A 16537-nucleotide genomic window follows, 5' to 3' on the forward strand; every position below is an offset into this window, starting at 1 on the left:
TACTCCCCGTTCACCTCTTAACTTCCCCTCTTGATTTAACAAGACTTTAAAGTGGATGGACTCAGCATATATGTCTACAGCTTTCCTGTACATCTAAGCAAATAGTAGATGAGATTTATTTTTTCATAAAAGTATTCTAATGAAGGAAGAAGATGGAATGGCTGACCTAGGCACTGATCAAGGCCAAATTAAAAGAGGATCAAAATGATTCATACGAGTTAAGGGGTTAAAAAAAATTGAAAAAAGAAGTAAATATGACAACAAAATTAGAAAAGGAGAATATTTATTATACATAGTAAGTTCTATACATTCTTAGCTGATGATATATATTTGACTAAAAAGTCCTTTACTTTAGAAATATGCATCATTTCCTTCATGGTAGTGTCTCTGCTTCGCAGATGTATTAATCCATTCTCCAAAGTTGCATCAGTGATCAGGACTGTAAAGAGGATACTCATTTCATCATACCTAAGAAAAAAGTGGTCAATCAATTTTATCAGAAAGAGGTACAATCCGGGGGCTGGAATGATAGCACAGCAGGTAGGGCGTTTGCCTTGCACACAGCCGACCCGGGTTCAATTCCCAGCATCCCATATGGTCCCCTGAGCACCATCAGGAATGATTCCTGAGTGCAGAGCCAGGAGTGACCCCTGAGCGTCGCTAAGTGTGACCCAAAAATTTAAAAAAAAAAAAAGAGGTACAATCCAAGACACATGAAGCATTCACATAGCTCAACAAAAAAACAATATCCCCATCAAAACTTGGGGGGAGATGAAAAGGAGTTAAACAAAATAAAGGAACACAAATATGAATAATGAATCACCACATTCCCAGTTCTAATTACTTTAGAGTTCATGGCCCTTTCCAGAATTACAAAACTCAAAGGCAAGGCTTGGGAGCGTAACCAAAAAAAAAAAAAAATCTAACAAACCCTTCTCATGTTCTTAGTGAAATTAAAACGTTCCTTAAGTTCCTCACTTACTGGAGCGATAGTACAGCGGGTAGGGCGTCTGCCTGCACGGGCCAACCCAGGTTTGATTCCTCCATCCCTCTCGAAGAGCCCGGCAAGCTACCAAAAGTATCCTGCGCGCACAGCAGAGCCTGGCAAGCTCCCCGTGGCATATTCCATATGCCAAAAACAGTAACAACAAATCTCACAATGGAGATGTAACTGGTTCCATCTCGAGCAAATCAATGAACGGGAGGACAGTGCTACCATGCTAACTTAAGAGTTTCTAGTTTAGCAGGAATGGGCTTTATCCTCACTGGCCTCTCCTCTACTCACACAATCTCACAGCCCCCCTTTTTTTTTTCAATTAGACTCTACCATAATTATTTATCTACTGCTTATTCTCTAGTTTGTCCCACTAGATTCTAAACTTATTAAGCTCAAGAAGCCTTTCAGTCTTGTTTACTGCTTCTCAACGTATGTGAGCTCTACTAGGTGCTTAATAAATGTTGAGGGGCCGGAGCGATAGCACAGTGGGTAGGGCTTGCATGCAGCTGACCTGGGTTCAACTCCTAGCACCCCATATGGTCCCCAGAGCCTGTCAGGAGTAATTCCTAAGTGGAGAGCCAGGAGTAACTGCATCACTGGGTGTGGCCCCAAAACAAAAAAAAAAGTTGAATAAAAATATTATGGGGAGGGGCTGGAGCAATAGTACAGGAGGTAGGGAGTTTATCTTGCATGCGCCAAACCAGTACTACATATGGTCCCCCCACCAGAAGTGACCTCAAAGCACAGAGCCAGGAGTAAGCCTCGAGCACTATCAGGTGTGGCCTTAAAACCAACAATATCTCATGGGGCAATGAAAGCTCTACCACAGAAAGAACAATTAACCTGCTAGTTTTAGGTCTATAGTGGGGAGTTTCAACATCTTTATGCCTGGACACTGGCACTGACCCACAGAGCAACAATCGGAAATCACTGGTCTACAGGTCTTAAAGTTCCAATACCCCCCCTTCATTTTAGAGTTGATGAAAGTATTCATTATTCTACCTACAAAAACCTTTCTTTCCCAGGGGCAGGGATGTGGATCAGCAGTCTAGCACTTGCCTTACATGTGTGAGGCCATGAATTTAATCCTTAGCACCTCAAAAACAAAACAAAAACAAGAGGTGGAAAAACAAACAAAAAAACAACACAACCTCCCCGCCTTATTTTTCTTCTATGTTAGTTCTTCCTTGAAGAAAAAAGTTTCACAATTCTTCACCTACAAAATGTTACTCAATATGAGACTTTAAAAAAAAATTCACAGGACTGAAGAATATATTACTTCATATAAAAAAGCAGAAGTTAAAGGAAGAAGACTGGGGAAGACTAGAGACAAAAAATTAGATTATTTCTGCAATCTAGGCAAGAGAAAATGGTGGCCTTAACTTGGGCAAAGTTAGGGATATTTTCAAATTATTAGCACTGCACTATCCTCCCGTTGTTCATCGATTTGCTCAAGCAGATCCAGCAACATCTCCATTGTGAGACTTGTTGTTATTGTGTTTGGCATACTGAATATGTCACAGGTAGCTTGCCAGGCTTTGCCTTGTGGGTGAGATACTCTCCGTAGCTCGCTGGCTCTCCGAGATGGGCGGAGGAATCAAACCCGGCTCAGCCAGGCCGGCCATGTGCAAGGCAAATGCCCTACCGCTTAAACTGATTTTCAAATTATATAATCTATATTTGAGAGATTTTCTTACTCATAAGGGGAACGTCATGTAAACAAAAACTGAATATACTTTTTAGCTGCTGTTAATACAGAAGTCACTTCTTACTTTGAATAAAGCTGCTCCATTGAGGAATGCGCAGTTTCCAAATAACCAGGCCACACAGAAATGCCACTTTCCAGTAATTCATTAAATAGCCCTTGGCAAACCTAGGGTAAGACATAGAAGCTCCAAATAAGAAATAAAAGTAGCTAGAGTGGTGATGCTATTTTTAACTTTTTTTCATTTTCTTAATCTTAAAAGTAGATAAATAATTTCCTTAATTATATGATAATGCTGTTTAACATACTTTCTACTTTCTTTTCTTTTTATTTGTTTTGGACTATACCCGGCAATGCTCAGGGGTTACTCCTGGCCCTGCACTCAGGAATTACTTCCAGCGGTGCTCAGGGACCATATAGGATGCCTGGGTGACCTGTGTGCAAGGCAAGCGCCCTATCTGCTGTACTACTGCTCGAGTCCCAGTTTACCATATTTTACACAAACAAAAAGAAAGCCAAAACAGATTTAACCGGAGTAAAATAGAAGTCCAGGATCAAGGAGACAGTTCAACAAGCTAGAGCACATGCTCTGCTTGCAGGACGCCTGGGTTCAATCCCTGGTACCTTATGGTCCACACCCCTTCGTCCCCCACTACGTCCCCCACTACGGGAGCAATACCTGAGCTCTGAGCTGGGAGTGTCCCTGAGCACCACTGGGTGTGACCTTAAAAACAACCAACACCCAAAATGCAGATGTCCAAAGGGCTGGTCAATCTGAATTGAGAGCTGAGACATGAGCCTGCAGAGACCCCAACCGCGCCAGGAAGAGGAGGAACCAAAGGGAAACTGAGGGGACAGCTGCAGGAGGACAAGAAGCAGGAGAGCCGCCTTCCTGCGGCTAACGAGTTAAAGGTTTCAGGGGGACGAGATGGCGACTGGTTTCAGCGAAAGGTTGGAGGCAGAGGCCGGACAGGAAATAATGAGTCAGCCGCACAGTAAACTTGAGGGAGGCGTGTCCAGGCCCACTCACTCTGGGCTCTCCCTCACTGAGCAGAGATCCCTGACCTCCTCCTCCTCCGTTAGAAGTCGCTTGCGCCCCCTCTGCCTCAGCCATAAGCCAAGCGTTCCCTGTGACGGAGTGGCTCTGCTTTGAGCACAAACACTGCAGCCTTGGCACCGCCTGAGACAGGGCAGAAAGGCACAGGGCTTGGCCTCACGCCCCGTCCCGACAGGCACAGCATGCCTGGGGCGGGGGCCAGGGAGTTGCACTTCTAAGTTCCCAGGGAAAAGCCACAGCAGAGAAAAGAGGTGGTAAGGTAGTTGACAGTTTGAGAATCCCTGATATAGACAGCAATTCAGTTAGTAAACAGGTAAAATGGGACGAGTTGCTACCACAGTACGAGTGCTAGGGTAGGGCACTTGCCTTGCATGCAGCTGACCTGGGTTCAATCTAGAAGTGATCCATGAGCACCGAGCCAGGAATAAGCCCTAAGCAACATTGGGTGTGACACCCCCCACCCCTGCCACACCAAAAAAAAAAAAAAGTGAACATACAGAGAGGTTTTAAGAAGTTAGTGGTTACCAGCAGAAAATTTATCTTAGGCAAGAAGGAAGGGAGAAACAAACATTCTGTGCTGCTGAAGACACGGGAAGGGGACCCTGACGCCATTGGCCGGAGCACAAACAATGCAGCCAGCAGCAGGCGAGGCTGAAATAGGGAACTGCTCCTCGCAGTGGGCGGCCCTGTGGGCGTGACCGCAGAAGCACACAGCCCGGAAATGGAGACGTGGACAGATACTCCATGCCAGCTGCCAAGGAAGAAAGGCCAAAGGCAGAGCAGACAATACGAGAGGACCCCACACCCACCCACCTAAGGGAAAAACAGCAGATAGATCAAAATTAATTTTGTTTGGGGGCCACACCTGGAGGTGCTTGGGAGCTTACTCTGGCTTTGTACTCAGAGATCACTCCTGGGGGCCTGGGAGACCATACGAGGTGACCAGGATCAAACCCCAGTCAGCTGCATTCAAGGCTGGCACCTTAACTCCGGGACAATCCCTTTAACCCCTCAAAATAAAAGTTTTAACTATACCAGAATGATGATCAAAATAATTAAAATAATTCATAAAAATGCACTTTACCTACCTGTCTTAGTTCCACCGTGGGGCCCCGTCCCATGTCCACTGCCACTTTAATAGGGGCTAAACAAGGGTGAAGCTTAAGCACCTAAGAGACAGAAGGGAAGGAGAACACGACTCATTAACCGTGGCCAAGTACCACCTAGCACGGGCTGCTCAGTGACAGGTGTCTTGTGGGAGGAAAGGTGGGCAACGCTCTGTGGCTCCCCCACGTCCTGCTTGGGACTCCTGCCATTTCCCACACCTTCATTTCTCCCGTCCTGCATCACTGCTCTCCCTACTCAGGCCAGGCCCCGGGCTCATCCGTGGACACTCCCCAAGGCTTTCACAGCTGGGATATGTCGAACGACTCTTTCCTGGTCAAGGACCAGAAGCCGTGGATACTGATAACTGAGTTATCTGTTTCCTTCTGTCTTTTCTCCGTAACAACATCTACTGCCTTGTCTTGATTTCAAGGCAAAAACTGGAAGACCTCGAAAATAAGTGTTTTGTCCCAAAAGGAGAGAGAGGAAAACGGAATGCCCTGCCACAGAGGTGGGATGGGGTGGGGGGGACAGGGTGGGAGTGATGAGAGGGATGCTGGGACCATTGGTGGTGGGAAATGGGCACTGCTGGAGGGATCATTGTATGACTGAAACGAAAGCATGAAAGTTTGTAAATCTGTAACTGTACCTCAAGGTGATTCACTAATAAAACATTTAAAAAAGAAATAAAATAAGTGTTTTGTGGGTTATCAGGATTAATATGAAAATATGGCTATAGTATTTGGTGGAGAAGATCAATTTTTCCAAGTTTCTTTTGACCTAAATGAAATGTGCATTTTTAAAATTGTGGCTTTGATTTTGTAATCTGGGGGCCACACCAGGTGGTCCTCAGAGCTTACTCCTGGCTGTGCTCAGAGATCATTCAGCGATTATGGAGCCACAAGCAGCCAGTGAGAAGCCGGGTGCTCTGCATGTGACCAACCCAGTTGACCCATGGCACTGCATGGTGCCCGGGGCACGATCCAGGTGTGGCCCTCAAACAAACAGAAAACCCCAACAGTTTTAGAAGCCTTGGCTTTTCCTCTGATGAGGCGTTTGCTGGAGTATTTGTTTGCACTGGGGCCACACTGGCTGTACTCGGCTGTTACTTCCAGTTTAGAGTTCAGAGGTCACTGCTGTGGTGGCAGAGACCCAGCCCAAGGCAAAACAGGTCCCTTTCCAAGGCCCACTCCACGGAAGGAGGCGGAGTGGGGGTGCTGGAGGTGCTAAGCAACGGCCAGAATTAAAAGCGGGGCAGGCAGAGTGCTGCACTGCAGGTGTGAGGCCCTGGGGGCCCATACACAATACCTGCCCACCCCAAAGGAAAGCAATGGCCAGACTCAGGCTCCCTGGTGAAGGTGGATTCGGACAGGTTTTGCTAACAATCTGGATGAGGGGTGAAGGCAGCTTCCGGCCATTTGGTCAGTCAGCACCGCACAGGTCACCCACCCGGACAGTGGCGCCAGAGCTGAGCACATTCAACAGGCCACATTCCAGCCTGTTTGGGCACTCCCTGATCACATCCTAGCACCCCGGCAGGGGGTCCCAAACCCATTCAGCTCGTCACCCCCTACCAGGAAAGAAATCACTGGGAGGAACCCTGGAAAGTACCCTGGAAAGTACCCATCCCCTGCTACCCTCCAGCTGTATCTGCAACTACCTCCCACAGGGCGTGGTATAGCACACTTTGAGACACTGTGAAGAAATTCTATTTTGTTTGTTTTTTGGTGGTAATTCTTGGGAGACCATATGAAGTGCTGGGGACCAAACCCAGGTCAGCTGAATGAAGCCAAGCTCCGGCTGCTGTACTACTGCTTTGGTCCTGATCCCATTTTAAACCCTAGTCACTCACACCCTCTCTCCCCCCTACATTTTAAGCTAATAATTTTGTTTCCTAACTTGAGAAAATAGAGGGTATGAGAAAACATCTTTCAGCGGCCTGGGAGCCTATTTGTATCTCTCCCATCACCTCTTTCTCTCCTGCTCTTTCAAATAACTCCTTGTCAAGATGAATCCCTCCACGTGTACTCTTGAGCCCACTCTGATTCTCCTCCTTTTTCTTCCAAAATCTGGCTTAATTAGTCAGCTATTTTCTTTTTGTAGCTTTAACTCTTCTATTCTTTTCTTTTTCCTCAGGGGTTAGTCCTGGCTCTACACTCAGGGATCATTCCTGAACCATATGGGGTGCCGGGGATTGAGCCCAGGTTGGCCACGTGCAAGTCAAGTGCCCTGTCTGCTGTCCTATAGCTCCAGCCCCTCTCTCTTTTGATTCTGAGCCCACATAAATGCTTAAACTATCTAAAATAAGCAAAATTTTTCCCTCGCCCCAATCCTGCACCTAGCTCCTGTGACCATAGAAAGAGCCTCCTGTGGGTTGATTGGAGCAGCCAAGTCAAGCCCACAAGTGCTGCTGGGCTCCGTCCTTCTAACACCCATAGGGCCAAGTTCAGCTTCTGGAAGAAACGGAGAGTGCCATTTCTTGGAAATGCAGGGGAAGACTCAGAGAGTGGCATCGAGCTGCCTGGTACCCAAACAGGAATGCATTGTTCTCATTTATGAGAACATGCTCAGTCCTGAAGTCAGATTCTAAACCCAAAGTTACTAGCACTAAAAGAAATCTATTATTGGGGCTGGGGAGAAAGAACCCCGGTTGGATCCTCGGCAACACATGGTCCCTGGAAACCCCCAAGTGTTGTTGGGGTAGCCCTGGAGGTCTCAGTACTGCAAGACCCGAGCAGTACCACATCTCACATCCTGGGGCCCAAGCACTGAATGCCAGGCCTGGGTGACTGGGTGCTGTTGAGGATGCATTCCCCCCACCCCACTCTCTTGGTACTCTTGGGAATATCACTTAGGAGGCCCTCCAATAAATTATTCAAGTTTTTTGTAGAAAACAAACACACCAACATAAAAAAAAGGGGGCAGCATACACTTTCAGTTTCCAAAGTCTATCAGAAATATCAAAGGCACCTTTCTATGAAGATTTTTCTTTCTTGTAAATGAGTTATCTGTTTGCTGGAAAGAATCGTAGAGGTAAGCCAGCATCCCCCGATCCAGGTCTCCGCTTATGGATAAAACAGAAGGAACGATATTTTTTCGTCCATCTCGACCCTAGACAGAAACACAGAAAAAATAAAGTATCATTTCATAGAACTATCCCTGAAAGTTACCTACTAAAACGTATAAAGTCATAACACAGACTTTGTGAATTAAGAAACTCCATTATATCATTACTAAATACAATCAACTTTATATTGGAGAGCCCTGGTCACTACCATATTAGCGAGTGGCAAAGGTTATTATTATTAGGGCTGGGAATGTGGTAGAACACACGCTGTGTATGTGTGAGGCTGTGCATTCAGTCCTGGGACCCCCCCGCCCCTCCCCCCACACACACTGGAAACCAGATGTTATCAGATGCACTGAGAAGAGCTATTCCTAAGGAAAAAGATCTGAATCATGAAGATCAGAGCTACCCAAACTGAGGACCATTCTACAAAGCAACTGGAAGATCAGAGCTACCCAAACTGAGGGCCATTCTACAAAGCAACTGGCCTGGATTTCTCCCCAAATCCCCCCAAGGTTATGAAGCTCAGGAAAGATGGAGACTAGGATGGAGGCGATATGACCTTTCCCCAGAAAATATGAGGGCACGAGATCCTTATGAGACCTACTGGGCTCATCAAGGATACTTGGGGACAATCTGTCACTTGTGGAGACTTCTGTAGACAGGATGGTCTCAGTGGATTACTATTTTTCTGGTCACAGAGAACTGGATAACGGGTCCACAGGCGCCAAGGGTCAAACATACGTGCAATTGAGACACGTTTCCCGGAGACATGCGTAAAAGCTCTTGATCCCCCAGATTCCACAAGGTTTCTACTGGCTCCTTCCCCCAGGGAAAACTGTAGTAAAGGCTGATTCCTTTTCGTCCCTCTTCATCCTCACAATCGCCGCTGCTGAAGTTAGAGGGACTCGCAGCAAACTGGAAAAGAAAGGTGGTTTGTCTCATCAACTGGAATAAATGGGAGTAAGTTGCCTGAGACTTTTTCTTGCTTTGTTTTGTTTTGTGGCCACACTGGTAGGGCTTGGGGGCTGCTCCCAGGGGTGCTCAGCTACCAGAACTGAGGCTCCTGGGCTCCAGCCCTGAGTCAGTTCCCTGCCCCCTGACCGAGACTCTTCATGCAACAACTGAATGAAGGTTGTCAAATTCCAAAATGGCAAGGTTTTAAAGGTTTTAATTAAGCATGAATGTATACACTGCTAAAAAATATTCCTCACAGACTGAATTAAAAAAAAAATCTGTTTTTTTTCCCCAATGTACGTTTCTGTGGTTAGTAAAAAGGGAAGGTGACCGGGAACTAACAGAGCAGAAAGCATCACACACTCACTAGTTATTGTTTATTGTTTTTGGTTTCAGGTCACACCTGGAGGTCTTGGGGTGCTTCTTGACTCTGTGCTCAGGGATCTCTCCTAGCAGTGCTCAGGTAACCTTATGCAGTACTGGAGATCAAACCAGGCCCTCTGCATACATATCATGCACTCAGCCCTTGGACCTCTCTCCAGCCCTCACCATTCTTAGTTTTTTGACAAAGTGTTTAACTATTTGTGGTGACTGCATTTTATTTAGGTAAGTGCCCAGGGATTTTAGGAGTTGGAGAAAAACAAGAATGGTGAGACAAAAATGCTGATATTTCAACTCTTTTACCTCCAGTATATACCAAAACTTGATTGTAAATTACAGAACTATTTAACAGGGAGTTCAGTGCTAGGACACGAAAGTAAAAGCTAAAGGAGTGGTGGGCAAAGCTCAAACTCTCCATCAACCACTCATGACAGGGCAGGAATTTGAACTTTATCAGGAAAGTAAAGGCTTATCAACAAAAGGTTCTAAGCAATAGCGAGATAACAGACATGTTTACCAAAGTTGCTATTACATGGAACAATGGGAATCACTAGGGTTTTTCGTTTGTATCTGCTGATTTATTTTAACTTACCTCTCATAACATAGCTACATCATATAAAATTCCACTTATTACAGAGAACGCATTAAATAATTAGTTACTAACTAGTAGATGAAGGTTAATTATTATACTACCTTTCTCCACCACAGGAGTCGATGCCGTAACCAGTAGTCAAGCCACTGGCTTGCAGTTCGTGCTGAAGTAAACCATACCAGCGAAGCTTCTGTCGTCTCACCAATTCTTTGGAGATCAGAAACGGTAAATATTAACTAATTTGAAAATCACATCATCTTTCCCAAAGTAAAAAAAAAAAATGACTGCTTTGTGGTCACTTAAACACAAGGTCAAGTAATTTGCCACGCTTTGTACCTCTTAACACCCTCAGCAGTTGATGTGGTATCCTTAACACCCTCAGCAGTTGATTTGGTATCGCAAATCGGACGAAAACATACTCCAATCTGAGCAAGCCCATAGGGGAGTCTCTTGTTTACCAGATCCAGGCAACTGACATAATGTTCCAAGGCACCTGTCAAAAGACACACCAACCCCTGGATCAATCTAGTCTACAGTCCTGAGCTATGTTGCTAATTTTGATAAGTAACATGACAATGCGAACACAGCAGTTTCTAGTAGCATGGATCTAATAAGGTCGATCTGGATTGGTTACCACTTATTTTAGGAATTTTCCCCAATTTGGGGGAAATTTTAAAATCCACAAATTGAAAAGTACAAAAAAAAAAAATTCTGTAAACCTTTCACCTAGACCAATTGCCAACATTTGCCATGCTTTTTTCTTGTTCACTCCAAAACATTTCAGCATCTCTTCAGAAGTTAAACATATTCTCTGCATACCATTAGCACACCAAAAAAAAAAAAAATTAAACACGCTAGCACAATTCTACCTAATACCTGACAGCCTATTTCTTGCTACTTCTCCCCAAAATGTTACTTACTGCTGTTCTTTATCCCTGATTAAGGTCCATGCACTAGACGAGGGGATGTGGCTTAGTGGTAGAGCCCTTGTATTGCATATGTGAGGCCCTGGGTTCCATTCCCTGCACAGCATAGCAAAACAATGACATAAAGTCACACTGCATTTGGATCTCACCAAATCCAGTCCTCCCTCTCTACCATTTTATTTCGGGGAAGGAGGGATGGAGGATCCCCAGCAGTGCTCAGGAAGCCCTCTATGGTGCCAGGTGCATGGGGCCCCGCAGGGCTACACAAAGTACTGCTCAGGGGCCATCAGGCAAACAGGCTGAATGCATGAAAGGCATACGGCTTAACCTCAACATTACACTCTTCCCACGCGCCTTCCTCTTTGGTTGGTTTTGGTTTTATATCGCTACTTTTGAGCCACACCTGGCAGTGCTCAGGGCTTCCTCCTGGCTGCTCTGTGCTTGAGGACCACTCCTGGCAGGCTCAGGGGACCATATGGGGTGCCAGGGATCAAACCCTGTCGGCCTCATGCACGGCTTTTTGGTTTTGGGGTCATAGCTAGCGGGGCTCAGGGTACTATATGGAGTACTGGGATGAAACCTAGGTCAGTCTCCTGCAAGATAAGTACCTTACCCGCTGTACTGTCACTCTGGCCCCAGTGCCACTGACTTTTGATTGGAGTTTAGTTCAGCTACGGAATCTTTCATATTAGATAGAGATCGGTGTAATTATTTCCTTACGATTTAATTTAGGTTAATCATTTTAGCAAAGATAAATATCACATCATAGTTGATATGTGTCTTATTGACTCCCAACAGGAGGAACATTATATCAAATTATCCCACTACTAAAAAAACCCGTTTTATTACCCACTTCAAGGTAGAGAATATTTATTCTCCAATAATCTTTCGCCCAAGGTACAAAAAAAATTTTTTAAACACTTTTGTGTCACAACTGGCAATACTCAAGGGGTCCCGCAGGCTCTGTGCTCAGGGGTTGCTCCTTGCTGTGCCCGGGAGGGTGGGGAGCCATGCGGTGCTGGAGATTCCTTCATGCACACCCTGTTCCAGCCCACTGAGGTAGCTCTCAATCCTTTTTTTTTTTTTTTTTTACTTTTTGGGTCACACCTGGTGATGCACAGGGGTTACTCATGGCTCTGCACTCAGGAATTACTCCTGGGGGTGCTCAGGGAACCATATGGGATGCTGGGAATTGAACCCGGGTTGGCCACGTGTAAGACAAATGCCCTACCTGTTTTGCTATTGCTCCAGCCCCCTAATTTTTAAAAAGCATAATAGTTTTAGGGGGCTGGAGTGAGAGTACTGACAGTGATAGTAAGGCGCTTGCCTTGCACGTAGCCAATCATGGTATAGTCCCCAGCACCCCATATATATAGTCCCCGAGCACACCAGGACCCCTGAGTTCAGAGCCAGGAGTTAGTAGAATGGTTTGATTTAGGAAATAAGGGGAAGGGTAGGGAGGAGAGAGATCTCCCGGTGCTGTTTCTTATTTATTATACTGGGGGTTACAACATCATGAAGTTGAGATTTTTTTCTATCATTCCTTCTATATTTGTTGCATAACTTCACGAGAAATACTTTTTGGAAAAATACTTTCCAGAAAGCTTGGGGTTGGAATGCATTCCTATGCATTCCAGAGGCCCGGGTTCAGTCCCTAACACCGCACGGCCTCCTGGGCTGTTAGGTCAGAGCAGACCATGAATACAACTGGGTGTGCCCCTTACCCTGCAACACCCCCAATGCCCCAACCCCACACACACTTTCTACTGGACCAGGGATGTGGTTCAGCATTAGATGGATTGCACTGTCTCTGAATCCCTAGCTTTGATCGTCACTGCCAAAGGGCTGGAGGACAGGGAGGTTTGTGTTTTGTGTGTGCGTAAATAAAATTGACATTACTTTTCTGCCACCAGCCTAATTTGGGGGGCAGAGTGGGGTAAGAGTAGGAGGTGGTTAGGGGTTAGGTCATATTTAGTTATGCCCAGGGTTTACTCTGTTCAGGAATCACTCCTGGTGGTACTTGGGGGCCAATATGTGGTGCCAAGATTTGCACCAATCAAGGTCAGCTGCATGCAAGACAAGCGCTTACTTCCTCTATTATTTCTCCAGTCCATGCCTATTTTTTTTTGGGGGGGGGGAAGGAGGCACACCCTGCAGTGCTCACGGTGACTCCTGGGTCTGCACTCAGGGACCACTTCTGGGGAGAATCAGGGAGCAGTATGGGGTACTGGTGCTGTGGACCGAATCTGGCCTGGTACATGCAAGGCAAGCACCTCTTACCCCCTGTACTATCGCTCTGATCCTGAGTCTAATTTTTTAAATCAAAACAACAGATTTTTGTTGCTTTTATTTTGGTTTTTCTTGTTGTTGTGTTTGGGCCACACCCAGCATTGCTCAGGGGTTACTCCAAGGTCTGTACTCAAAAATTAATCCTGATCCCTGGTAATCCCACTGCTCAGGGATACTGATCAACCTGGGTTGGTGCGGTCAACCTGGGTTGTGTGGGCATGGCAAATCCCTACCCGGCTGTGTTATCACTCCAGCTCCTTTGCTTTGTTTTCTTGATGAGATTCTTAATTTTATTCAATGGATTATGATAGATTAGCATGAACATTTAATGGTAGATTTGTCTCAAATTTAGCCGGTGGGAGCTTTCCTTAAATCAGCTTATGTCTCTTTGACAGGATCCTACTAGTCTTTTAATTCTTTGACTTCTAGAACCATAAAATGGGCCAATCGTGCCTTGTACTTTCTCTGTCCCAGATCTGGAATCAATAATTCCTTTGGCACCGATTTACATTAGAAACCAAGATTTGGAGCCAAAGAGATAGTACGGTATAGTAGGTAGAGCTCTTGCCTTACACAAGGCCGACCCAAGTTTAATCCCTGGCACCTCATATGATTCCCTGAGTTCAAGGTCTCCTTCAAAGTCCTCCTCCTTGGGTGCAGGGGGGAAGAGGAAAGACTGAACCTGTAGCCTCCAAGTGACCTGAATCCTGAGCTGCAGTAAGATGGGCTCCATGCTAGCTGCCTGCAACAAGCAAAGGCATACCCTACAGACAGAGAAATGCCCCACAGCCTCAGTCCTCTACAACTTTGATATTCAAGTTACCTAGACTATCAGGAGAAAAGTTCAAATGACCAACAAAAAAAAAAAAAAGGGAAGAGGGGGCGGAGGGAGAAGGGGATGGAGGAGAAGGGAAAGAGAGGGAAGAGAAATAATCTTGAGGAAAATACATTCTAGAATCAGATTTTTTGTTTTTTGAGATTTAGAAAGGTGTTCGAGAGGGACCAGAGGAGACAGTAAAGAAGTTAGGACAGCTGACTCAGATTCAATCCCCAGCATCATATATAGTCCCTTGAGTCCCACCAGGAGTTACCTGAACACAGAGCCAAAAGTAAGCCAGGTGTATAGCTGAGGGTGGTGCCCCCAGTACCCCCCAAAAAGATGCTTAAAAGTTGAAAAATGGAGGGAAAAATCTAACCCGTGTAATGAGTTCAGTGGGGGGAAAAAGGGCTGTAGAGAGAGCGGAAAAGCTAATCCATCTCCATTTGCATGAGGAGACCCAGGTTTGATCCCAGGCACCGCCTGGTCTCCCAAACATGAAGCCAGAAGTAGCCCCAGGACATCAATGGATGTGGTCCCCTAACCAAAAATAAATAAATAAATAAATAAAACCAGGATAAAAGAAAGAATGGGGCAGAAATATTTGAAGACAATGACAGAATGTAAAAAAACTATTCATAAGCAGAGGCTATCCCAAGAATTCATACACAAGGACGCTGTAAATAGAAGTCAGCAATAAACCATGTAACTGAAACATGAGACAACCAAAGAATTTGGATAATAAGTAGGCTTACGTTTTCAAGATGCTTGGATGAATGAGTTTTCATTTTCTACTAGGGAAGAAAAATTTTATTTGTTTTGGACGGTAATTAGCAGTGATTTAACTCCAATTAAGTCAAGTCATCATAGAATTATTAAAAAGGTAGTACAAATCAAAATGGTCAAACTTTCCATGTTTTGTTTTAATTGTTTGGGGGCCATACCCAAAAGATGGGGCTGGAGCAATAGCCCAGCAGTAGGGAGTCTGCCTGGTACGCGAACGGCCTGGCCGAGCCAGGTTCGATTCCTCCGCCCCTCTCTGCGAGCCCGGCAAGCTACTGAGAGTATCTCGCCAGCACGGCAAAGTCTGGCAAGCTATCCGTGACGTATTCGATATGCCAAACACAGTAACAGTTGTCACAATGGAGACGTTACTGGGCCTGCTCGAGCAAATTGATGAACACAGGAGGACAGTGACAGTGACCCAAAGATGCTCCTGGTTACTACTGTCTCTGTACTCAGGAACCATTCCCGATGGTGCTCAAGGGACCATAAGGGATGCTGAAATTTTAACCTGGATGGGTCACGTACAGCACACACTCTACCTACTGTACTATTGCTCAGGCCCCAAACTCCCCAATTTTTATTTTGTTAAGGGAATCTCTAAGTGGATTACAACATGGGCACTAATTTTCAGGGAACCATGAACATGATTAAATTAATAATACCATTTAATGAAAACTGATAGTCAGAATCTTGGCAAACTCATCCTGCAAAGAACATGCTGATTTTCCCCTGAATTTTGTGTATTTTTGAGTGTATTCACTGTGTCACTTACGAAGCTTCTACAGAGTCAAAAATTACCTAAAGGGCTGTTTAAACAAGAGTACAAAATTAGGCTGAATAAGTAAAACTCGCAGGAGAGGGGGAGGCTTTTTTTTTCTCTAGAAAAGTGAGGTTTTGTTTAATTTTATCGCGTGTTGAGATGGAGACATCACTGTGCAAGTATCTGTAAAACACTTGGGCGAAGAAGCAATGATTCAAACACGTGATTTAACTTGGGTCCTAAAGGCAGGATGCCCAACCGGACTGTGAAAGTTCTAGGGCTGCCCCGTGGAAATGGGCGCGTCCTGGGTACTTGACACGGATCCTTTGGGGATCAGTTTACCGATTCCACCGGCCGGTTTGCTCCAGGGATGAAGCCTCGGTTAGGACTCACCCGCCTACTTCCAAAAGACGAGGACCAGGTGACTTCTGTAGCACGTGAACAAAGGGCCAGTCTCCGTCCCCGAAATCGAGCGAGAATGTTTTGGTTTTTTTCCACCCCGACACTATGTGGAAGCAAGAAATGGTGAGGCATACCGTGCAGGAGGGTCTCCCGGAGCTTCCCAGAAGTTTCTAACAAGTTCTCAAGCATTGCTACTAGCTGTTCCTTACTCAGGTCTTTGTCTTGCAAGAGTGCGCGGAGAGACTCTGCGGGGACTAACCTGAAGGCGCGCTGGCCGGGCGGCGCGGGGCCGTGGCCGTGGCCGTGGTGGCGGGCGGCCACGGGGAAGACCAGCTCGCGGGACGCCACCACCGCCGCCCACCACTCGGCCGCGAGGTTGCGGCGCAGCTCCACGCCCAGCGGGCCCAGGCCGGGGTGGTGCCCGCTCAGCAGCTCGGCTCGGCGGGGCGGCGGCCCGGTGCCACTGAGGAAATGCCGTCTCTGGCACACGTCGAGCAGCGCCTCGCTGTCCGGCTCGCTCCCCCGGGGCGGCTCCGGCGGCCCTCCGGAGGCAAGACCCCTCTCTTGCGTCCACCGTTCCGGGGGGCCCCCGCCGACACGACCACCGAACCCAGACAGCAGGCACCTGCAGACTTTCCGGCCGGCCCTGACGGCCGCCCCCGTGCGCATCGCCTTCCACGGTGCGGCGCGCAGCGCT

General features: G+C 46.4%; 1 protein-coding gene across 2 annotated transcripts; it reads right to left on the reverse strand.

The window, feature by feature from the left end:
* Positions 1-268: 268 nt before the first annotated feature.
* On the reverse strand, positions 269-16535 carry POLG2 (DNA polymerase gamma 2, accessory subunit). Of its 2 annotated transcripts, XM_056127605.1 has the most exons (8): positions 15975-16535; positions 10197-10353; positions 9962-10067; positions 8675-8848; positions 7834-7974; positions 4848-4928; positions 2770-2870; positions 269-468 (listed from the first exon to the last, which is right to left on the reverse strand). In XM_056127605.1, the coding sequence occupies exons 1-8, from the start codon at positions 16507-16509 to the stop codon at positions 303-305; spliced, it is 1461 nt and encodes a 486-aa protein (XP_055983580.1). In that variant the 5' UTR covers positions 16510-16535; the 3' UTR covers positions 269-302. The 2 variants fall into 2 exon arrangements, with proteins under 2 accessions (XP_055983580.1, XP_055983581.1); XM_056127606.1 differs by lacking the exon at positions 2770-2870 and having other exon boundaries at positions 425-468.
* Between the last annotated feature and the right edge of the window lie 2 nt (positions 16536-16537).

This window comes from Sorex fumeus, unplaced genomic scaffold, assembly GCF_029834395.1.
Source record: "Sorex fumeus unplaced genomic scaffold, SorFum_2.1 ptg000063l, whole genome shotgun sequence".
In the NCBI taxonomy this organism is placed as follows: domain Eukaryota; kingdom Metazoa; phylum Chordata; class Mammalia; order Eulipotyphla; family Soricidae; genus Sorex; species Sorex fumeus.

Bases quoted from the DNA above. Each gene is read 5' to 3' on its own strand.
- POLG2 (XM_056127605.1), bottom strand. From the start codon at position 16,509: ATGCGCACGGGGGCGGCCGTCAGGGCCGGCCGGAAAGTCTGCAGGTGC. The intron at 10,068-10,196 runs GTACAAAGCGTG...TGATCTCCAAAG, and splicing joins ACTGCTGAGGGTGTTAAGAG to AATTGGTGAGACGACAGAAG. The intron at 8,849-9,961 runs GTAGTATAATAA...TTTCTTTTCCAG, and splicing joins GACTCCTGTGGTGGAGAAAG to TTTGCTGCGAGTCCCTCTAA.